This window comes from Gobius niger (genome assembly GCF_951799975.1).
Source record: "Gobius niger genome assembly, chromosome: 22".
NCBI classification, from domain to species: domain Eukaryota; kingdom Metazoa; phylum Chordata; class Actinopteri; order Gobiiformes; family Gobiidae; genus Gobius; species Gobius niger.
In genome coordinates this window covers 4,468,846-4,493,487 of record NC_136873.1, presented here as the reverse complement: position 1 = coordinate 4,493,487, position 24,642 = coordinate 4,468,846, and the positions used below count along the sequence as shown (strand labels likewise).

General features: G+C 41.5%; 1 protein-coding gene across 1 annotated transcript in view; it reads right to left on the bottom strand.

Moving 5' to 3' along the window:
* The window catches only part of ipo8 (importin 8), a gene marked incomplete at its 3' end in the record, with an annotated part of 47,015 nt that extends 26,159 nt beyond the window's left edge, over window positions 1–20,856 (bottom strand). Inside the window, exons 1-10 of the mRNA XM_079581166.1 lie at window positions 20,658–20,856; window positions 18,305–18,386; window positions 17,817–17,973; window positions 15,802–15,960; window positions 15,562–15,718; window positions 7,184–7,273; window positions 4,707–4,801; window positions 2,217–2,301; window positions 377–511; window positions 210–309 (exon numbers count right to left, since the gene is read on the bottom strand). Of these exons, the coding sequence (XP_079437292.1) occupies window positions 210–309; window positions 377–511; window positions 2,217–2,301; window positions 4,707–4,801; window positions 7,184–7,273; window positions 15,562–15,718; window positions 15,802–15,960; window positions 17,817–17,973; window positions 18,305–18,386; window positions 20,658–20,741 (1,144 nt within the window). The 5' untranslated portion in view covers window positions 20,742–20,856. The remainder of the gene's footprint in view (window positions 1–209; window positions 310–376; window positions 512–2,216; window positions 2,302–4,706; window positions 4,802–7,183; window positions 7,274–15,561; window positions 15,719–15,801; window positions 15,961–17,816; window positions 17,974–18,304; window positions 18,387–20,657) is intronic.
* Between the last annotated feature and the right edge of the window lie 3,786 nt (window positions 20,857–24,642).

Genomic DNA, 24,642 nt, shown 5'->3' with positions numbered 1-24,642 from the left:
TGTACTTTAATAAATTGCACACAAGATACCTCTGTACACTATTTTTTTTGCACATTACCTTGTTTTTCTTTGATTGCACATTTCCTGACTAACTGCCCCCCCTGAGCGTTGAGTTGCTGTAACAAGTGAGCTTCTCCATTGTGAGATCCATAAAGTCCTGTCTTATCTCATCTCTCTCTCATCTCATCCTAAGAGTAAGTCTCACTCACTGAACTTCATGCGGATGTACTCGTAGGGATCTTCCTGCCACAGCTTCTCGTCCTCGTCTTTGTAGCACATCAGGGGAAAGATCACCTCCTGGTTCAGGATCTGCCACAAAATAATCACAAGAGTGTGTCAGACGCCCTTGTAGTTGCCCTGTAGCTGCTGTTCTCACCTGCACGTGTGGCTTGAGGTGTTTCCAGGTGAGCGAGTGCGACAGGCCTTGGCTGAGGTAAAGGAGACACTGCTGGAGAACCCGCGGGGTCACGTAGCGTTTCTGACGATACTGGTCCACCACTTTCAGCAGCGTCTGGAAGAACGGACACACGCAGGGTCACCGCCTTATTTTTGATTAAGAAGCGTATTAACCAATCAGAGAAACGCCTGATATGGTGTGAACGGCATGCTGGGTGAGGAAGTTAGTGGTTTTAAGATGCGTTGGCCAGAAGAGCCGAGACTAATAAGAACCATCTATATCGTTTTCATCACAAGAACCTAAGGAACAAGGAGTCATTGGTGAAACTCGTGAAAAAGTTCATTTATTTCTGTAATAGAACTTAAAATGTGAAACTATTATATGATATAGACTCATGACAGGCAAAGTGACATATATAGTCTTGATCATGCCTTACAGTCCATCCATCCATCTTCTTCCACTTCCACTATCAACATTAAAACAAATAAAGGCTTGATATATGTTACTTTGTATGATGATTATGGCTTACACTGCAAAAAGTATTTAACTAGATCAGTATAAACATCTCAATTTGAGCATAATAACCCAAATTTTAGTTGTTTTGACTAGTTAAGAAGTTGTTGGGCATTTGTCCTAGATTATTTCACTTGTTCTGAGATGTTTCTGACTCGTTTTGATACATTTCGTCCTTATTTCAGGTCATTTTCTTTGCCAATGGGGTAAGAAAATTGGTCTTATCTCATTGGCAATTTTACTTTCTTATTTCAAGCGAGATTTACCCTAGAACTGGTCTGAAATGTCCTCAAACAAGCAAAGTAAACTTGGTCCGATCAGGAAAAGTGTCTGAATGAGTGAAAACCGCTCAAAACAAGAAACATTTCCTCAATTCAAGTCACTTAAGCCAATGCTTGATATTTACTTTTTGTAGTGTAAAAAATCTCAGAAAATTAGAATATTGTGAAAAGGGACTATATTGAAGGCTCAAAGTTCATCAGCGAATTAATCCCAAACACCTGCAAAGGGTCCCTGAGAAATTAAATGGTCTCTCAGTCTGGTTCAGTAGGATTCACCATCATGGGGAAGACTGAGCTGACCGTTGTGCAGAAAACCATCACTGAAGTTGAATGTTCTCAAAGCACATTCATAGAAAGTTAAGTGGACGGGAAAAGGCTGAGGCTGGAGTCAGTGCGTCAAGAGGCGCCACACACAGACGGATCCTGGACATGGCCTTCAAATGTCATATTCCTCTGGTTGAAGCATCCTGGTCTTGCCACAGGCTGAGAGCATCTATGCCACGGCGCATTAAGGCAATAATTAAAGTAAAAGGGGCCCAGACCAAGTACTAAGTACATATGTATGATTATAGTTTCAGAGGGCCTACATTTCTCAGTTTAAAAATGTTTTGTATTGATTTCATGTATGATTCTAATCTTCAGAGATTTTTATTTTTTTTTTATTTTTTTTTACAGGCTGTGAGCCAAAATAATCAAAATTAAAACAAACAAAGGCTTGACATATGTCACTTCACATGTAATGAGTCTATATCATATATTAGTTTCACATTTTAAGTTGAATTACAGAAATAAATGAACATTTCACGAGATTTGATTGGCTTTTAGAAAAGTCCAGACTTTTGAACAGATACAAAAAGCAGGAGTGGACGGTTGGACAGACAAGCCAGGAGCAGGGGCGTAACTATCATATTGCAGGCTGGGGTTTAGGCTAGTGCTCCTTGGATAAAGGGGGCACAAAAAAGCCAAAAAGGAATAAGGGGTAAAAAAAAAAAAGCTTTCCTGCAGCATAAGTGTCGAACACTCACCTGCTGCAGACCCACAGCGTACGTCTTCAGGAAGAAGTCGGCGAACTCAAAGTACTCTTTTGTCACGTTCCCCGGACTGCCATATCTGCAGCAACGAACAAAAGAGGCATCACCATCTGGAGACGTGTAGAGAAGGGCTGAGGCAATATATTGAGCTCAAGAATCTTTGTTATTTGTTGATTGCAACCATTACAACTCCTCACTTCGGAAATACGCGCTAGCCAATGTTGCGTTGAGTCGCGCATGTGCAAACACGAGAGACTGAAAGTTGGCACTAGCATTTTAAGCCCCTTTAAACACCACAGCAGCCGCAACAGACGCAGAATAACAACTTCCACAGTGACAAACACATGCTATTGGCGTCTGAAGGACTTCCCAGCTCAACTGACCACTATGAAAGCCCTTAGTCGCACCTGGAGCACATGGCTACTTAATATGCATGAACAAAAGGACGCACTTCAGCTCCGATTACAGCTGCTGGACTGATTCTACAAGAGTTCGACAGCAAAGGTCATTCTTTCCTTGCAATAATTATATTTTTAGAAGGTGCAGAGCCTCCTCGGTGAGAGCATCTGCTGCTGTGGACGTTAGCACTAGCCGCATTAGCAATAGCAAGTGGGTTACCAATTTATTATGAACCAAGGCGGAAAAAAAAGTGATTTAAATGAGGCAACTGAGTGAGCCGATCTGAGCTTTTTCTTCTCCAGCTCAACATTTCTCTTTTTCCGCTAATGTTTCAGCTCTACTTTACGAGGGTTTAAGACTGTGATCAGACATCGCCAATCCTATAAAGACTACAAATAGTGCTTTATGATGAACATTTAGGCCAGGGGTACACAAATCAGAGAGTACTGTTAACATAATTAGAGTGAAATGTGAGGAAAAAAAGTAGAAATACTGTCAATACACTCAATTAGGTCATGCATTATGTACAACACTGGCATTTGAAAGAAGTGCACTGGGACAAGAATAGTTTTAAGGAAGAATTGACATAAATCGACTTGAATTAAGAGGTTAAATCTAAGGTTTGAGTAGATTTGGTCTGATCTTAGACGAGATAAAACCTATAGTAGTAGTTCTCTTAATTCAGATAATCTTGTGTCATAGCGTTTGTATCTTGGATTAGCTCAAACCGACTCAAATGCAACACAGAAGAACTTTAATTCAAGCATTTTTAAGTCATTTATCTCAAATAAGATGGTCATTTTTCCAGTGTTGTGCTTTACTTTGGGCAAATAATTAGTGGCTTCGGCCCTCGGTCTATCTGTAACAGGGGTGCCCAAATTTGGCCCGCCGGAGCAATTAGGTTGGCCCGCCAGAGAGTGACCTACTTTTGCGCTGAGTGTGGTTAATAATACTAACTCTCCCATTCATTCTCAATGGTAAACATGGATGCAGTACACTTTTTGGCCACCAGCGTCAAATTGGGGGCGCTGTTTCACTCCTTTCGCAAAGTTAAGGAAACACTGTTCTGGTGTCTTGTTTGTCAGTCATAGCATCAACTTCCCAACTTTTTCCAAATTTTATTGCAAAGGTCATTGACATATATGACTTATGAAAGAATTTATGCTGAACTGACACTTTCAAATGGGTCTAATGTGGCATTTTCTTTGACTTAACCTCTTAACTCCCGCCTGAACCGAGAGCATTTTCTCCAGTTCAGCTTTACTCAAATCCTGTAGGCCAGTGTAACAACTCAGTTGAAAGCTAAGATCTACAAAACTCATCTAAATGGATCTTTTTCCTCACGTCATCAGATTTTTTCCCCATCTTTTTTTGGGGGGGTTTTCAACTCATTTTTTGTCATTTTTTGTTCTTTTTTTGTCTTTTTTTGGAGTCATTTTTTGTCATTTTTTTGTTCTTTTTTTTTGAATATTTTTTTGAATTTTTGTGTAATTTTTGTCTTTTTTTTTGTCACATTTTTTGTCGTTTTTTTGGTCACTTTTTTGTCACATCTTCATCATTGTTTTCGTCTCAGTTCTGTCTCTATTTTCACACCTTTTTTCCAGAAGCTTTTGGATTGGGGTAAAGCCAAACTGGAGAAAATGTGCTCGGTTCAGGTGGGAGTTAAGGGGTTAAAGAAATGAATGAGGTAAAGTCACTGTAGGAGTGTAGGTAGTGCAGGTACAGGTGGTGTTGTTGCACTATATTGCTACAATAATTGATTTTGTTCTACTAAAACTTGGCTTTTGTATCATACTATTTGCATAGATAGAATTAAATGCAATTGTATACCAAAAAATAAAATAAAGTAACCATTATTATTTGCAGTTATATGTGTCTCACGCTGACATCGCCGCGTTTGGCCCGAGACCCTTAGGCACTTTTTCACCCCTACTAAAGAAGACATAACAAAGCCAGACTGGAAATGACTTTGACGGCATGAGCAGCAGGACTTGAACGAGTCAGTTGCTTTTTCAATCTGATTGTGTAGCTTTATAACAGTAGCATGAAGTGGTACTTGTTTTTATCAGCAACTCAGTGAGGTACCGTTCGAAGACTCTGGTGAGGATCCTCATGGCCCACTTCTTACACTTCCACCAGGCCAGCTCCGGCCGGTCGTCCTCGTCCACCTCCAACGTCTCCTGAAATACAATTCAGGACTGTGATGTCATCAGTAATACACTAATGGAGTCGCAGCTAGCATTAGCATGACGCTAACATGAAGCATCAGGCTAGCATTTGCCTTTATGTATGAATGGGCTGTTGAACTACTTTGCTCCTCTCCATTTCTTTGTATTTTTATTGGGAAGCAAACTATATTCATAATTCAACATTTGTTACTAGTTTTGAAGTAATTATAGAAAGTTTAGATTTTTCTCCTCTTCGTTTCCTCCCTCAACTGCTTCAAACACGTCCAAATACTAGAGTTCAGGAATGTGACGTCAAGCATTATGGGATGAAACTAATAGATACAGACGGCATCTCTGGAATCGCCCATATATGGTCATTTTTAAAAACAGTTAAGGGGGAAAACATTTTTGAAAAAAAATATATTTTCTCTAATTATTCAAAATCTTCTGTAACAAATGCTGAATTATGAATATAGTTTTCTACTAAATAAAGATACAAAGACATGGGGAGGAGCAAAGTGGTTCAACAGCCCATAAATACATGAATAACGGAGAATGCTAACTTGATGCTACATGTTAGCATCGGGCTAATGCTAACGGTTAGCTAGCGCTTGCTACAACTGCCGTTTTTTCACTTCTACTGAACAATCTGCTGAGAGAAAATATCCATATGGGCCTGATTTACACCTGACTTTATTTATGTGATAAATAAGTTGATATTCCACCAGGAAATGGCAAAAAAGAGGGAAAATTGTGTTTCTCTAAAGATTCTATTTTCCCCCTCGGCGAAGCCACGCCCCCTTCTATGACGAGGTGCCGTCTGTATACGTTTGTTAAGTGGGGACGTCACAGCTCTACTTCCGGGTCCTGGGATGTGCGAGAAACTACAAAAAAACTCTAATACCACAATCAATATTTCTGAAACTCGACAGAGAGTTACTGAACAGACTTATTTATCAGGCCCATTAGCCAAAAAGGTTGTACCTACTACTGTAAAAGCAATATTCACCATAATCGGGTTAGCGGAGAAAAATGCTAACGGCGCAGCAGCTACGCTAACCCCGGAAGTACTGACTTTAGTAAATAATACTTTTTTAGCAGTAGATGCGGCATTTTTGGCTAATGAGTCTGAGACATAAGTAGGGTAAGCAGAGCCGTGGGAAGATGTTTTAGTTAGGGGGCGCTGAGGGACAAAATTTACCCCCAAAACACTTTTTCTGTGCATAAATCCTGTTCATTAACCTCTTAACTCCCGCCTGAACCGAGAGCATTTTCTCCAGTTCAGCTTTACCCAAATCCTGTAGGCCAGTGTGACGCCTCATGTGAAAGACCTACAAAACTAAATGGATCTCTTTCCTCATGTCAGATTTTTTTTCATCATTTTTTTTGGTTGGGCAGTCGTCTCTTTTTTGTCAAATTTTCGTGACTTTTTTGTCACTTTTTCGTAAAATTATTCACATTTTTTTTGTCAAATTCTTATCACTCTTTCGTCCAGTTTTTCTCCACTTTTCGTCAATTTTTTCTCACTTTTTTGTCAATTTTTTGTCAATTTTTGTCATTTTTTGTACATTTTTTGTCACTTTTTCGTCAAATTATTCGAATTTTTTTGTCAAATTCTTATCACTTTTTTGTCCTTTTTTTTAGCAAATTTTTCTCACTTTTTTGTCATTTTTTGTCACTTTTTCGTCAAATTTTTGTCACTTTTTCATCAATTTTTTCCTCAATTTTTTGTCATATTTTTCTCATTTTTTTGTCAATTTTTTGTCACTTTTTCGTCAAAATTTTCTCACTTTTTGGTCACTTTTTGGTCCATTTTTTCCTCAATTTTCCGTCATATTTTTCGCATTTTTTCGTCAAATTTTTCTCATTTTTTTGTCCATTTTTGTCATTTTTGTCATTTTTGTCATTTTTTCTAAATTTTTTGTCACTTTTTCGTCATTGTTTTCGTCTCAGTTTTGTCGCTATTTTCACACCTTTTTTCCGGAAGCTTTTGGACTGGGGTAAAGCTGGAGAAAATGTGCTCGGCTCAGGTGGGAGTTAAGGGGTTAATATTGCCTGCGGTTCCCAAACTATCCACCAGGGGGTGCTGCGGCGCCCTCAGCACCCTGGGTTCCCACGGCCTTGAGGGCAAGTTACTCTCCGTTGAGTTTCAGAAATATTGATGGTTGTTTTTAATGTTTTTTCTCGCATATTTGCCGGTCTGCTAGTACCCGGAAGCAAAGTCGTGACGTCACAACACTGTAAACAGCCTTCAATTTAAAAATTAGATGGTTAATACTAGTACTTTCATTTGAGTACTCGCCGATACCGAATAGAAAAAGCGGTATTGGTGCACCCCTAAGGTATTCTGTGATTGTATTTGCAGTAGTCCTGGTATTTTTGGCAGTGTCTTACCGCAGGTACGTCCCTCTCCATGACTTGCCGGAGCAGCTCCATCCACTGCGTCATGACGGAGGTGTTGATGAGCCTCAGAGGCAGAGAGTACTGCGGAGGCGGGACAGGAGGGAAGCGGGTTACAGGCATTTTCCATAACGTACCGTTCATACAGACACGGGCCAGGGTGCACAACACTCGCCACTTGTGATGTTTCCATTACAGGCTGCAGTGGTGGGGGTAATGAGCAAGCATGTGCCTCTACAACAACATCGGAGGCTGCGGAACTAAAGCGAAGGGAGAAAAGTAGATTTCTGCGGTAGGGCTGCTCGATTATTGAAAAAATAATAATCACGATTATTTTTGTCATAATTGAAATGACGATGATTCAAACGATTATTTGTTGCCTTTAAAAAAATACATTAAAAAAGTAACAAAAATCCATCAAAAAAGTGGCAAAAATCCAGCAAAAAAAGACAAAAATCCATCAAAAAAGTGACAAAAATCCATCAAAAAATGACAAAAATCCATCAAAAAATGACAAAAATCCATCAAAAAATGACAAAAATCCAGCAAAAAAAGACAAAAATCCAGCAAAAAAGTGACAAAAATCCAGCAAAAAAGTGACAAAAATCCAGCAAAAAAGTGACAAAAATCCGGCAAAAAAGTGACTAAAATCCAGCAAAAAAATGACTAAAATCCAGCAAAAAAAGTGACAAAAATCCATCAAAAAAGTGACAAAAATCCATCAAAAAATGACAAAAATCCATCAAAAAATGACAAAAATCCAGCAAAAAAAGACAAAAATCCAGCAAAAAAGTGACAAAAATCCAGCAAAAAAGTGACAAAAATCCAGCAAAAAAGTGACAAAAATCCAGCAAAAAAGTGACAAAAATCCGGCAAAAAAGTGACAAAAATCCAGCAAAAAAATGACTAAAATCCAGCAAAAAAAGTGACAAAAATCCAGCAAAAAAAGTGACAAAAATCCAGCAAAAAAATGACAAAAATCCAGCAAAAAAAGTGACAAAAATCCATCAAAAAAGTGACAAAAATCCATCAAAAAAGTGACAAAAATCCATCAAAAAAGTGACAAAAATCCATCAAAAAAATTACAAAAATCCATCAAAAAAATTACAAAAATCCATCAAAAAAGTGACAAAAATCAAAAATTTGAAAAAAAACAAAAATTGAAAAATTGGAAAAAAAAAAAATGTGAAAAAAAAAAATGTGAAAAAAAATTATAATCGATTTTTTGCGATTATGCTAATTTTGTAATCGTTTACTGTTGTAATCGAAATCGTATCGAATTTCGATTAATTGCACAGCCCTATTCTGCAGTGGGTAATCAAAGGATGGACCAAACCTGTATAAATTAGGGATGTCCCCCCAAAGACAGCAGTGACAATGCTATTGCGAAGCTACTGATCAAACGTTTACACACCCTGGTGATCTTGGCCTGATATTATGCACACAAGTGGACACAAGCGGGTTTCAATGGCTGCAGCATCCGCACCTGTGAACTGTGCTTGTGATTATTGTGTTTGTATAAAAGGTCAGTGGGTTTTTGGGCTCCTGACAGACCCTTGGATCTTTCATCCAGTGCTGCACTGGAGTTTCTGGTTTCTGGTTGCCGGTTGTCCAGGTCCAGGTCATTTTTTGTCAATTTTTTTTGTTATTTTTTGTTATTTCTTTTTGTCATTTTTTGTTGTTTTTTGTCTTTTTTTGGGTCATTTTTTTGGTCATTTTTTGGTCAATTTTTTTTGTTATTTTTTGTTATTTTTTTTGTCGTTTTTAGTCATTTTTGGGTCATTTTTTTGTACATTTATTGTCGTTTATTGTCGGTTTTTTGTCATTTTTTTGTCAATTTTTTTGTTATTTTTTGTTATTTCTTTTTGTCATTTTTTGTCATTTTTTGTCATTTTTTGTCGTTTTTTGTCTTTTTTTTGGTCTTTTTTTTGGTCATTTTTTGTCCATTTTTTGTCCATTTTTTTGGTAAATTTTTTCTGGTCAATTTTTTGGTCATTTTTTGTCAATTTTTTATCAAAGTTTTCTCACTTTTTTGTCACATCATCTGTCGCTATTTTCACACCTTTTTTCCAGAAGCTTTTGGATTGGGGTAAAGCCAAACTGGAGAAAATGTGCTCGGTTCAGGTGGGAGTTAAGGGGTTAACAGCAGAGGCATGAAGACGATAAAACTAAACACTTTTAAAAACTCCATGGTAGGGCTGTGCAATTTATCGAAATTCGATTACGATTTCGATTACAACAGTAAACGATCACCAAATTAGCATAATCGCAAAAACTCAATGATAATTATTATTTTTTTTCACTTTTTTGTGTGCGTTATTTCAGGCTGCTGGGATTACTTTCCCTTCACTTTTCACGTGCCGCGGCTCATGCTTTTGTCTGTGTGATGATGTCATCAGGCCGCGCTGCTCAGTTTGCTTGCGCAGGTGTGAGGGCCAGCCAGCAGGGGGCAGGTGTGAAACAGGGACCTCTCCTTAATCAAGGTGTACTTGAAATCATTTGTACTTTTATGACTGTCCAGAAAACATAAAGTGTAGTGCAGTGTTTTGATTAATAAATAAATAAAATAAAGCCTTTTTTTTTTAAAGGCAACAAATAATCGTTTGAATAATTGTGACTTCAATTATGACAAAAATAATCGTGATTGTTATTTTTTCAATAATCGAGCTGCCCTACTCCATGGCTTATTTAGAGCTTTTACTTTTGAGAGCAGACAGGGAATATTTAAAACAGACAAAACCATTTTTAAATAAAGGGTTATGTTATGTTAATGGGCCTAATTGTAGCTACATTATGAAATATTAATGAGCAGTTTACTTCATATGAAAGATCAATGCACTAAGCTTTCATTTTAAAGGGCTACTAACCCCTCCTTCCAGAGCCTCAGTATCAGAGCCTCAGATTTGAAAATCTCAACAGAAAGGGGGCGTTGCCTGGAGGACTAAGGGGCACGCGGGAGGGGTGAGGGGTGGGAGGGGCTTGAGGCTTCTGACTTCGACGCTGCACCTGCAGCGCTCCTCGTAAACAAAGTCCGAGCATGGGAGCATGGAGTTCCAGCGAGCTAACTTATTTAGCAACTTGTTCCACTGGGACAGCTCGACAGCTCTCTCTACACAGGGGGGGCATCGTGGCAGACAGCGGCCTTGTACCTGAGGCGCTGGCTCATTTATTCCTCTGTCATTTACAAAGCTAGCGGCTTAGCATTGAGCTCGATCGACGTTAGCATCGCAGCTAAGGGACGTAACTGTCCTGGCTGCTTCAGAATTTACCGATCTATTTTAGATGTAGACTTTTGCTGTGGTCTACGTTAACATGGGAGATGTATCTCAGTGTCCTCAGCAGAGTGTGTGATATAGAGACGTGGCTATTTGTGTTACAAAGATTTTTATTATTTTTCTTACAGCAAAGTGCACAAAACATATCAAATAAATATATGTAGGCCTGTATTATAGAGCAGGAACACTGTCTTTTTGAAATTGTTTTTGGTTTGCCATTGAAGATGTGAGACAGAATCATTCAGGTTATGTTTCTCTAAAGGCTTGACTGTAACATTGTGAACCCAAAGAGCCAGTTAGCCCTAAGTAAATAGCCTGAAGTAATTTCTATTACTAAATTTAGTGAACTAAAAGGTTTAACCAACGTTAACACATACACTAAACTACCACTGAATGATGACACTGTAGAGTAAAGACTATAATGAAGTATTTATATGTATGCTTTTTTTAGTTGAATATTGAAATATTAATGAAAATTATAGATCTTGTTTTGTACCAGTACTTGATTCTGCACTTCTGGCTCTTACAACAGTGCAATTTCCAAATTATAGCACAATTTCTTTGGTAAAACTTACTACAAACTTACAGCTCACATTTCACTTGAGGTTGAGCTGCATGTGCCACTCACTTGGCCTACATAGATGTGTGCAATAAACAAATTGAACAGACAAAGTTGACTGGTTATGTTATACAATACCAACTGTAATAAATATACATGCAGTAAGTTTTCAGCTTCTAGAAACAGTGGTGCTGCATATACCTTCCTGTGACATATCTGACAGAACATATACAGGCTTCATTTTTTTTTTACTGCCCACAATTAAATCTTGCATGAAACATTGATTTTAATCTATTACGTTGTCCAATGGGCACAGAATGGTTCAGGCACAGGTCCTTTGTGTGCTCCTGATATGGGAGAGGATCCTCGACCACACTTTCAAACAGCAGGGCCATTAGTTGGTCAAAGTAGACTGTAAACAAAGCACAAAACATTTGTCCTTGTAAAAGCATTGGTTGTGTTGTTTTTAATGTGACATACCTGAGGTAGCTCTGGTCTTCATGGCTCTCACTGTGTAGTCTCCACGCTTGAATTTTGGATACACTATGACGATTTGCCTTTTTTAAATCAAAATTCAAGGCACCAACCTGCACCCTAAAATTTCACAAATAAACATTAATATGCAGTATCTATTTTCTAAACATTTCAAAGTGATAAAATAACTAGTGAATATTTGTTGAACCTTTAGGAATCATTACCTGGCCAGCATTCCTTTGAATAAGAGGCCCAGACTATTGTGAGAGAATCAGACTATGGAATGCCTCAATATTTGAAGTGTGGTATTGTGGGCTTATTTTAGCTTAATCTTTCAAAAAACGTGGTGTTAACAAAAGAGTAAGAGTCTCTCGCATGCTGCTGTGCCTACAAAGAATTATAAAGAATTACAAAGAATAATAAATTGATATGTGAAGTGTAAATACATCAATATAAATTAGATATTGGGAGGAGTAGTTGTAATTACACATACTTGATTTTGGCCACACTCTTGCATCATCCCCAACCAAAGGCCTGTGAAGACAGCGAGGGGACAGGGGGTTTTCCGTGGACATTCTGAATGTAGTTGCCCAGATGTCCACTCAGCCACAGCCTTTGATGGTGACCAGTAGAGATGATTCATATAGATGGTTCACAATGCTTTTCTTCCACCTCGTCATTTCCTCCGTTCACCTTTTCTGGCCCAGCGCATCATTTTTTTCCAATCTCTGGGACACAAAACACAAACCCCTCCTTCTCCATGCACACGCTGTTTCCAACCTCATTGCTCTAATAAGACAAAAAAATAAGAATATGAGTTCTATCATAATGCACAGTTATCCAAAGTTACATATTTATGTTTGTATTGTAATGTTTTACCTGGACTAGCTCGATGTCAATGACTTTGTTACTCGTTAGATTCATCATGGTGTAACTGCCATACTTGGCTGAATGTCCTACATGAATGCAAGTTATACATTAGCTGACTTTTAATACTTCAGATAAATGTTTATTAAATGTATTTACCAGGTGAATCTGCCCGCATGTCCCCGCCCAGTGACACAGAGCCGCTTTCAAGAGCCTCCCTGATGAGGTTATCCTGCTCCAGCTTCCACTGCCAGTTGACCGTAGGGATGAGGAGCTTTGCCTGGTGCCTATAGAAGCACTGCTCTGACAGTCCCTGAATATTGAAGGCCCCCAAGAACTATAAAATTAAAACATCTGTTATCATCGGATAATATATGGAAAAACAAAATGTTTTTGTAGTGCCTTTGAAATCTGGCTAAAGGATGAGCCGGTGAACAGCACAGCAGCACAGAGCTGTAGGTTTCCAGCTGGGACGTTGTTCACCATGGGCTGACTGGACCACTGACTGGAGAACTCACAGCGAGGACACTGTTGAGTGACCCAGACAGGACATCGCCTAAACAGCTCCAGCAGTTGGTCCTCAAGAACAATATATTTTTTGTCCTTGTGTGGAGGGACTTCAGTGGGAATGCTATATAAAATAAAGGATATTTCATCCCTCAAAAAACCAGGACGCTGTATATATTTTTTCAATTAAAACTCTAGATTTTCTTTGTACCTTGAACAGTTCACAGTGCTGGCACTGTCATCGATGTGGAAGCTGGGGTCAGACGCTGACACCTCACACCTTCTCCTTTTTAAAGGTGTAGAGGCTGCTCTGGGACTGTCAGGAAGAGGGATTTCCATCAGGTCCCCTGTCCCACAACCGACGCTTGTGTAAGCGGTCCAGGCTTGAGTAGCTGTACAAAACACAAACAAAAAAAACACGTTTAAAATGGCAGTAATTACACAACTTGTGTCTAACTACAGTATATAAAAAAAACAAAAGTGTAGACTGTTTTATACATAAAATGACAGTACTGTATAAAGGATAAATAGATTTCACCTTTGCGTCGCCTGCTCGGCTTCACATTGGCCTGGACACTTGCATGCCTTGTAATGACTGGATCAGTCTGGACATTTCTCTCTGCTCACTTTTGGCTGAAAACATAACAATAAATAATATTTATAAAGTGCACACACAAGTGACATGCAAACACATTGTTTGTATTGATGATTTATAGGAATACAACCTAGGATATACTTCAGAATATGCCACCCTATAGCAGATCAACCAAATATTTGTATCAGGTTAATTCTGGCTACAGTCGGCTACTAAAAACTTCCAAATGGTTTGGCATTTTGAAAAGCTGCGTCCAAATAGGTGTAAACTTTGGTTCAGTTCAGAAAACTTGTCAACATGAACATAATTATCAGAATTGATCCTATTTTGTGAACCTGTTCAACAACAATGGCAATAACAACTATACTGATTCTGAAACCACGTAAGAACAGCTCACATCTGTGAGCGCCCTCTCCTCACTGACCGCACGGTCCACCTGGAGTGGTCAGCCCTCTCCTCACTGACCGCAGTCGAGCATCAAACGGGAGCAGAGCGCGCACGGAGCGGGTCAGTTTAGCCTCCGACACACAGTACGTTCTAGCTATACGTTAGCTATACAGGCTAGCTTGTAGCTACTGTCAAAAGCTACAGTCATGTCAAACTTAGATTAGTTTGGTGCTCAGACTCGTGCACATTTGCGCAGTGTTGGCGTAACTTTGCAGACTGATGCATTAGCAGGCTGCCCCGGGCAGCGAGTAGACGCGCTTATAACCGGTGGCTGCTGTTCCTCAGCCACAGTGAGCGAGTGCGGGACACATCGCCTGGAGCTGAGGCTGCAGAGTCTATTTACACGCCATATTTTTTCAACATATCTACACGACTCATGTGATTGGTGTTATCAGAGGCCAAACCGGCGAATTTGTTTGAGACACTACAATAACGATCTATTCTGACGTGCACATCAATATTCTATATACTGTACATGACTCAATCTGTGAGCAAAGTAGCTTCTACTGACAGAAATGACCGGGACAGAGTGAACCAAGTGCCTCTTTTTACAGCAGCTACAATCAATGCAATTACTACCAAACCCAAAATGGGTAAATCATTATTTTTCTCACTCACCTCACATTGTTGGCGGGGCAGGAGTGTCGGTGGGGACGGCCTCGCTCTTCAAACGGAGAAGACTAGCATAGCCCAGTTCAACCTCGGTGAAGTTGGCGAAGGAATCAGCACGTAAAATGGTCTTTGCAAACTCCAGCCCCACTACGCTACACTTCCTCCCCATCCTAACACAGTACAATTAACAACTAACAATTAAATTATACACGATAGACCACTAAAAGCAATACTAACAAACGCCCTAAGCTAAATTGAGCTAACTAATCTAACAATAAAAGCAACTAGTGATTACAACTACAATATTCAACAACTAACACTACTAAAACTATACACTTATTTATAATAAAAAAGCTATCCTAATAAAATCTACCTAAATGCTATGACAACTAATCGCAAACCTGACAATCGATGATAATATTCTCTCGTTATTCCAACTCCAACTCGCTACGGGGGCGTGAGCGAGACTGAGCCTTTTTATACCCCAGAGCGGCAGAGCCCGTGACATCATCTCTCGCCTCCTGACATCATCTCTCTCCCCTCCGCTAATTGGGTGCCGAATTCAAAAAATCAAATGCAGTACCGACAGTTCGCTGCAGATGGCGCCACACAGACGGTTTGGGACACAAAGACAGGATTTCAACAAATTTGCACTAAATTGTTAAAATAGTGACATATACACGTAGACAACACTATAAGATACCCATTTATACAACTTAGCTAGAAAAAAAAGTTGATTTGGGGGTTAGTTGTTCTTTAAAGTATTTTAGCTTCCATATATATAAATAAATTTGGTCCAAATAAATATAGGCCAAGGATTAATGCCTATACAGTAGCTTCTATCAAACATTTTTTCTTATTTTCCTTTTAAAAAAAACGATAAGAGAGTTAAAGCACCGGATCGATAAGAATAAGTGTAGTAGTATCGATAAATCCTTAACGACACCCATCCCTAATCACATCTCCATGGAGACGAGCTGGCCTGGTCTGAGGAGCGGTGGCTCAGAGTAAGTTAGTGTTGTGTTGATACCTGTACCTGTACGAGTGAGTAGAAGATCTTGAGCACTTGCTTCTGGATGAGGACGGAGAAGATGGTGGCGTCCGGCATCAGCTGAGCCATGAGCTGCTGCACGCGGGGCAAGAACAGCTCCATGGCCGCCAGCAGGGGAACCCTCTCCTCCACCTTCCTGTATCTGTGACATTAGCAGAATATTAACCCAACCTGAGATCCTCCTCTGGCAGTGAAATAAAAGGTTTGTGTTCGGCGTTTACTCACTCGTAGGTCTTGACCAGCTGGTAGAGGGCGAGCAGGGCGCCGTACCACCCGCTGCTGTTCTGCGCCCGCATGAACATCTGCAGTTTGTCCACCACTCCTGGCCAGCGCCCGGGGAAGTCATGGCGGATGATGGCGCGGAGACACATGGTCAGCTGGGCTCTGGGAGGCAAAAGTCCATGAAAAAGAATAAAGTAAAATTCTGTGAAAAAAGCCATCAGAGCTGTCAATGACACGTTTTCTGCTGGAAGTTAATTACTGGTCTTTTCTACACTGAACACATGAGCGGATATTTAGGATACATTACAACAACTCAGTTATTCTTTGAAGGGACTATACAGAGGTTAAAAATGTTAAAATGAAGTATTTTCCTCCCCCTACATGTTCCAGCCATGATCATTAACCTCTTAACTCCCGCCTGAACCGAGACAATTTTCTCCAGTTCAGCTTTACCCAAATCCGGTAGGCCAGTGTAACACCTCATTTGAAAGCTAAGACCTACAAAGCTCATCTAAATGGATCTTTTTCCTCACGTCATCAGATTTTTTTCCATCTTTATTTTTTTGGGGGGTATTCAACTCATAACTTTTTTGTCATTTTTTAATCTTTTTTTTTGGTCATTTTTTGTATTTTTTTGTTAATTTTCTGTCCTTTTATTGGTTATTTTTTGTCACATTTTTTGTCATTTTTTGTCATTTTTTGTATTTTTTTGTAATTTTTTTGTAATTTTTTTGTATTTTTTTTTCACTTTTTTGTCATTTTTTGTAAATTTTTCATGTTCCAGCCATGATCATTAACCTCTTAACTCCCACCTGAACCGAGAGCATTTTCTCCAGTTCAGCTTTACCCAAATCCTGTAGGCCAGTGTAACACCTCATTTGAAAGCTAAGACCTACAAAGCTCATCTAAATGGATCTTTTTCCTCCCATCATCAGATTTTTTTCCATCTTTATTTTTTTGGGGTATTCAACTCATAACTTTTTTGTCATTTTTTATCATTTTTTTGGTCATTTTTTGTATTCTTTTGTAAGCATTTTTGTCATTTTTTTGGTCATTTTTTGTCGTTTTTTTGGTCATTTTTTGTATTCTTTTTGTCACATTTTTTTTTACATTTTTTTACATTTTTTGTGACATTTTTTGTCATTTTTTTGTAAATTTTTTGTATTTTTTTAGTCATTTTTTGTCACATTTTTTGTCATTTTTTTGTCATTTTTTGTCATTTTTTTGTAAATGTTTTGTATTTTTTTGGTCATTTTTTGTATTTTTTTGGTTATTTTTTGTCACATTTTTAGTCATTTTGTTTGGTCATTTTTTTGGTTATTTTTTGTCAAATTTTTGTCATTTTTTTTAGTCATTTTTTGTCCTTTTTTTGTCCTTTTTTAGGTCATTTTTTGTCCTTTTTTGCAAACAATTTTTTGTCATTTTCTGTCACATTTTTTGTCTTTTTTTGTCATTTGTTGTATTTTTTTATCATTTTTTTTTGTCATTCTTTTGTCATTTTTTGTAATTTTTTTGTAAATGTTTTGTATTTTTTGTAATTTTTTTTGTCATTTTTTGTCACATTTCTTGTCATTTTTTGTCATTTTTTGGTAAATGTTTTGTATTTTTTTGTAATTTTTTTGTAATTTTTTTGTCATTTTTTGTACATTTTTTGTCTTTTTTTGGTCATTTTTTTGCACATTTTTTGTCAAAGTTTTCTTACTTCATTCTGTTCATCTCAGTTGTGTCGCTATTTTCCCACCTTTTTTCCAGAAGCTTTTGGATTGGGGTAAAGCCAAACTGGAGAAAATGTGCTCGGTTCAGGTGGGAGTAAAGGGGTTTATATCAGTCACTGGGTCCATGATCTCTGTACAACATCCAAAATTTCCTCAAAAACGAAATCATTTGACCAATTGTTTACGAAATCCAGTTTTCCATTTTTAAACCTGGCTCTATTTACTATTCAGACTTTGTTTCTACAAAAAAAAAAATACATTATTTCCATATAGAAAGCTTGAGAGAAAGCAAACTGCCTGTACCGTATGGACTCGGGGCAGCGGATGATGCCTTCGATGATGTGTTCGCGGATCTGCTGCCGGTCGTTTTCGTGGATGTTGAAGGGGAAGATGACCTCTCCGGCCGCGGGTTCTCGATCCTGCCAGTACTGGGTCACCATGTTCTTCAGGTAGATCGCCGCTGCGCACATACAAGCGTTCATTTACAAAGATCCTGCACAAGAGGCTTCATAGCATGCCTTTGGGAGCCTCAACATTTTAAATATTCTCTAACTGGAGACTTAGCAGATTACTGAATCCACTGAAGTGTGATTAGCTCAAACTGTTTCTCCAAAATGAATGACATAAGGCCCATTCACTTTTTAACACAGAGAAATATATTTTTTTAAAGGAAGTCTCTTAGTATCGGTTAATAGTGGATCTGGGCAGTAACTGAAATGCCCAGTATCGGTATCGGAGGCAAAAAAAGCTGTAAAAACGTACACTTTGCAGCATGCCCGCTCTTTGCTCACCTGCCTGACGGACGGGGAACTCCACCTGCTCGGACACGATGATCTGCAGGAGCGTCGGGGCGAAGTTGATGATCTTGTACGACTGAAAAAGAAACAAAAATTTGCTTTTGGTCAGAGCAAAACTTCGACATTGGGAAACAGAGAGAACACAGAGCGCGCCGGACAGATGCAGAGTCGTGTTGTCCCGCAAAGTCGGCAGCGTGATTCCCGACTCCCACCCCATTTCCTCTTCAATGTGCCCTATTAGTCTTATATATTTAAATATCTAATACTGTGCCTGTGCCTTTCTGATGATATCACAGTACAGAGATGTCATTTGTTTAGAGATTGCTGTACTGTGATATTCTAATTATGGCAGACAGTGTAATTTACCCGTTATTACTTTGCTATTATTATCATTTTTTATTGATTTGTTTTACCCCTCCTGGAACCGCCACCTTAACGTGGTGGAGGGGTTTGAGCGCCCGAATGATCCTGGAGGCTCTGTTGTCGGGGGCTTCTTGCCTCTGGTAGGGTCTCCCAGGGCAAACAGGTCCTAGGTGACAGGGGCGGACTGGGACTGAAAAACATGACTGCAGCAGGAGCTTGGTTCGCATTGCCGGCAGTAAGTCAGACCTGTTCCCGGTGCGTGTTGGTCTCCGCCAGGGCTGCCCTTTGTCACCGGTTCTGTTCATTACTTTTATGGACAGAATTTCTAGGCGCAGCCAGGGGCCGGAGGGTGTCCGGTTTGGGAGCCTCAGAGTCTCATCTCTGCTGTTTGCGGATGATGTTGTTCTGATGGCTTCAACGAACCAGGACCTTCAGCTGCTCTGGGGCGGTTTGCAGCCGAGTGTGTAGCGGCCGGGATGAGGATCAGCACCTCCAAATCTGAGGCCATGGTTCTCCTTCCCCTCTTCAGGTCGGTGGGGAGTCCTTACCTCAAGTGGAGGAGTTCAAGTATCTCGGGGTCTTGTTCACGAGTGAGGGACGGATGGAGCGTGAGATGGACAGACGGATCGGTGCGGCGTCAGCAGTGATGCGGTCGCTGTATCGGTCTGTCGTGGTGAAGAGGGAGCTGAGTCGGGGCAAAGCTCTCGATTTACCGATCGATCTACGTTCCCGCCCTCACCTATGGTCATGAGATTTGGGTCATGACCGAAAGGACAAGATCGCGAATACAAGCGGCCGAAATGAGTTTCCTTCGCAGGGTGGCTGGGCGCACCCTCCGAGATCGAGTGAGGAGCTCAGTTACCCGGGAGGAACTCGGAGTAGAGTCGCTGCTCCTTCACGTCGAAAGGAGCCAGCTGAGGTGGCTCGGGCATCTGTTTCGGATGCCTCCTGGTCGCCTCCCGCGGGAGGTGTTCCAGGCATGTCCTAGTGGGACAAGGCCTCGTGGACCCAGGACACGGTGGTGGGACTATGTCTCCGAGCTGGCCTGGTGTCGCCTCGGGGTCAGAACAGTTGGAGGAGGTGTGTGTGGATCGGGAAGTTTGGGCATCTCTGCTGAGACTGCTGCCCCCGCGACCCGGCCCCGGATAAAGCGGAAGAAAATGGATGGATGGATTTGTCACATTTTAGTTGAGTTTTTGTCACATTTTTGTTGAATTTTTGTCATTTTTTTGTTGGATTTTTGTCACATTTTTGTTGGATTTTTGTCACATTTTTGTTGAATTTTTGCCACATTTTAGTTGAATTTTTGTCACATTTTTGTTGAATTTTTGCCACATTTTTGTTGAATTTTTGCCACATTTTTGTTGAATTTTTGTTGAATTTTTGCCACATTTTAGTTGAATTTTTGTCACATTTTTGTCACATTTTTGTCGCATTTTCTGCCACATTTTTGTTGAATTTTTGTCACATTTTTGTTGAATTTTTGTTGAATTTTTGTCACATTTTTGTTGCGTTTACATCCTTGGCTATTTTGGTGTTTTTTCCCAATAAGCTTTTTGATTAGGGCAAAGCCAAACTGTAAAAAATGGGCTCCGTCCAGGTGGGAGTTAAGAGAGTTCAGAAAACTCAGAAACACTAGTAGATAATGTGCCGTTCTCTACGTAAATCTAACTTCATTAAAAAAGTGGGACCTGATCTTGAATAGGTGGTCGCGCAGTGCAACCCAAAAGTCCGGGGGTAAACACAGCCCCGCACTTCCACAACGGGACCGGACGAACTTGGGAACACCTCTCTCTATTGTTCCCCTGGGCTTCACGCACCCCCAAATCCCAGGACACTTCCCACGGCCACTGATAGGGGGGGGGGGAGGACGGAAGAGAAGAGCCTCCATCGCCTCCATCCACGGCAGCGAGTCTCTCCTCCCTCCCCCGGCCCGCTCCGGATCACCGTGTCCCCGGCGCACACACCGCTCTCTCGGACCCACCTGGTTGAGCTCATTCTCGGCCGCCAGGCGCAGGCTCGGGTCGATGGTGCCCTTCAGCGCCTGGACGATCCTGTTGGGGTCCATGGAGGGGTCGGTGGAGCGGGACCTGCGCCGCTTTTTTTTTTTTACAGCCCGGGATTCATGAAGCAGCAGCGGGTTACGGGGCTAATGTTGTTTTGGAGGAGCGCACGCGCCGCGGGGACGCTTCCGGCCGTTAGGTTTCAGAATAAAAGCGGCTTCGCGGTTTTTGGAGGACGGTGGTTTGTGTTTTGTTTTTAAGGAAGTGGGTTTGGGTGGCGGAAGCTGTAGCTTGACGCACTGCCGCAGAGCAGGAGCTTGTGTCGTAAAGCCAAAGTAAACGCTGCACTTTTACTCTCTCGTGCGCGAAAGAGAGCGCCGCGGTGTGGACTGGAGGACGCACAGCTGACAGGTCGCGCTTTTTATTTCAAGTAACTTTTTCAAGCAGTTTGTTCACGCAGTACATTTTTACTTCTACTTGATAAACAAATTAAGTACTATCTGCACTTTTACTTGAGAAAATAAAACAGTAACTCGTGGTCACTGTGAGTAAATCTGTTTTGTCTCTTAACCTCTTAACTCCCGCCTGAACCCGCCTGAGAGGATCTTTTTCCTCACGTCGTCAGATTTTTTTTCCATCATTTTTTTGTTGGGTGTTCAACTCATTTTTGTAACTTTTTGGTCATTTTTTGGTCAATTTTTTGTATTTTTTTGTCAAAATTTTATCACATTTTTTGTCACATTTATGTCATTTTTTTCGTCAATTTTTTAATCCATTTTTCGTCACTTTTTTGTCAATGTTTTCTCACTTTTTTGTCACATTTCCATCATTGTTTTCGTCTCAGTTTTATTTTCACAACTTTTTCCCAGAAGCTTTTGGACTGGGGTAAAGCCAAACTGGAGAAAATGTGCTCGGTTCAGGTGGGAGTTAAGGGGTTAAAGTCAAAGCGGAATAATCCATGCTATGTTGCAAGGTCGACTAAAATGTTCCAATAATTGGAAGAACAAATAGACTCCATCCATCCATCCATTTTCTTCCGCTCTATCCGGGGCCACCACCGTGTCCTGAGTCTTCCACGAGGCCTTGTCCCACTAGGACATGCCTGGAACACCTCCCGCGGGAGTCGACCAGGAGGCATCCGAAACAGATGCCCGAGCCACCTCAGCGACTCTACTCCGAGCTCCTCCCGGGTAACTGAGCTCCTCACCCGATCTCGGAGGGTGCGCCCAGCCACCCTGCAAAGGAAACTCATTTTGGCCGCTTGTATTCGCGATCTTGTCCTCTCGGTCATGACCCAAATCTCATGACCATAGATGAGGGCGGGAACGTAGATCGATCGGTAAATCGAGAGCTTTGCCCCGACTCAGCTCCCTCTTCACCACGACAGACCGATACAGCGACCGCATCACTGCTGACGCCGCACCGATCCGTCTATCGATCTCACGCTCCATCCGTCCCTCACTCGTGAACAAGACCCCGAGATACTTGAACTCCTCCACTTGAGGTAAGGACTCCCCACCGACCCGAAGAGGGGAAGCCACATTTTTCCGGTGGAGAACCATGGCCTCAGATTTGGAGGTGCTGATCCTCATCCCGGCCGCTACACACTCGGCTGCAAACCGCCCCAGAGCAGCTGAAGGTCCTGGTTTGTTGAAGCCAACAGAACAACATCATCTGCAAACAGCAGAGATGAGACTCAGAGGCTCCCAAACCGGACACCCTCCGGCCCCTGGCTGCGCCTAGAAATTCTGTCCATAAAAGTAATGAACAGAACCGGTGACAAAGGGCAGCCCTGGCGGAGACCAACACGCACCGGGAACAGGTCTGACTTACTGCCGGCAATGCGAACCAAGCTCCTGCTGCTCATACAGGGAACGGACAGCCCTTAGCAGAGGGCCCCGGACCCCATACTCCCGGAGCACCCCCCACAGGGCACCACGAGGGACACGGACCCCATACTCCCGGAGCACCCCCCACAGGGCACCACGAGGGACGCGGTCGAACGCTTTCTCCAGATCCACAAAACACATGTGGACTGGTTGGGCGAACTCCCACGAACCCTCGAGCACCCGACGGAGGGTATAGAGCTGGTCCAGTGTGCCACGACCAGGACGAAAACCGCATTGTTCCTCCTGGATCCGAGGTTCAACTATCGGCCGGATCCTCCTCTCCAGCACCCTGGAGTAGACCTTACCGGGGAGGCTAAGGAGGGTGATCCCTCTGTAATTGGAACACACCCTCCGATCCCCCTTTTTAAAGAGAGGGACCACCACCCCGGTCTGCCAATCCAGGGGCACTGTCCCCGACCGCCACGCGATGTTGCAGAGACGTGTCAGCCAAGACAGTCCTACAACATCCAGAGACTTAAGGTACTCAGGGCGAATCTCATCCACCCCCGGAGCCTTGCCACCGAGGAGCTTTCTCACCACCTCGGTGACTTCAGCCCCGGTGATGGGCGAGCCCACCTCCGAGTCCCCAGCCTCTGCTTCCTCATTGGAAGACGTGACGACGGGATAGAGGAGGTCCTCGAAGTACTCCTTCCACCGCCCGACGACATCCCCAGTCGAGGTCAGCAGCCCCCCACCCGCACTGTACACAGTGTAAACTCCATGGCTTCCCCGAACTCCCCCCAGACCCGAGTTTTAGCCTCCGCGACCGCACGAGCCGCAGCACGCTTGGCCTGCCGGTACCTCTCAGCTGCCTCAGGAGTCCCACAAGCCAACAAGGCCAGGTAGGACTCCTTCTTCAGCTTGACGGCATCCCTTACTTCCGGGCGCCACCACCGGGTTCGGGGATTGCCGCCGCGACAGGCACCAGAGACCTTACGGCCACAACTACGAGCAGCCGCATCGACAATGGAGGAGGAGAACACTTTATTTGTTAAAAGTAAGTCAAACAGACCAGACGCGGGATCATTTGCTCATGATTTATTTAGGCACAATCTCCAGTTCATTTCTGTGCAAAAAACAGTTTGGCCTCAGTGCTCACACCAACCCCCCCCTCACCTCACCTTTTTACATTCAGTCAGTACAAACATCACCCATTTCATGTCAACAGGCAGGAAAGTGCAGCTTACGTTGAAAATGTTTGTTATTCATTGCAAGTTGACGCACAGAAAAAAAAGTCACACTTCGAAGGATGGGTCAAGTCTCAAGCTCGGATCGAGAGAATTTCGGCAAAAGTGCAGAATTTCGGCAAAAGTGCAGAATTTCCAGAGGAGGAAATAATAATGGATATTTTCTTTATGAGTGTCTGAGGCAAAACTAACCGTACTCAAGATGATTTTCTCAAGAAACTGATTTCATTTTGACAATTTCCTTCTGTCCAAAGTTTAGAAGAAGCTGACGAAATGACCCCTGTTTGAAGTAAATAAATACATAAATAAATAAATTGGAAAATGGCTGAATTCTTACATTTATTGAGAAAAGTTCTTCCAAATCTTGTGCAGAAGCCGCGTTTAGTGTTATTCCAAAAACTGCAAATGCTAAATGGCCGAAGGTTAGTGTTTTAAAGGAGAAATGTTCAGCAGAAAATGAAATTGCTTTTTGAGAAATCAAAATCAACACATCCTGTTTGAATGCGTTTTCTGCCTCCGACACATCGATATTTTTTGCTTCGGAATCGATCAAGATTTTGGTTTCCTTAATAAAAAAACGTAGTTGACCCGTTTTATGAGGAAATAAATAATCCAGAAGCAAAAGCGTAACAAGTTCAGTCCTGGCAAAACAATAAAATGGCGGAATTAGTTGATTTTTCCCCCCCCGCTGCGTTCAGTAAATACAAAAAAAAAAGAATAAAAAGTTATATTTCAAACACAGAACTGAGAAACCATTTGTTCAAACACTTCGCCATATTGAAAAATAAATAAATAAAAAATAAAATATGAAGGAATGAGTATTTTGTAACATTTAGTGAGAAACGTTTGGTCGAAAAAAACTCGCCATGTTCAGTAAATAAATCAAAAAC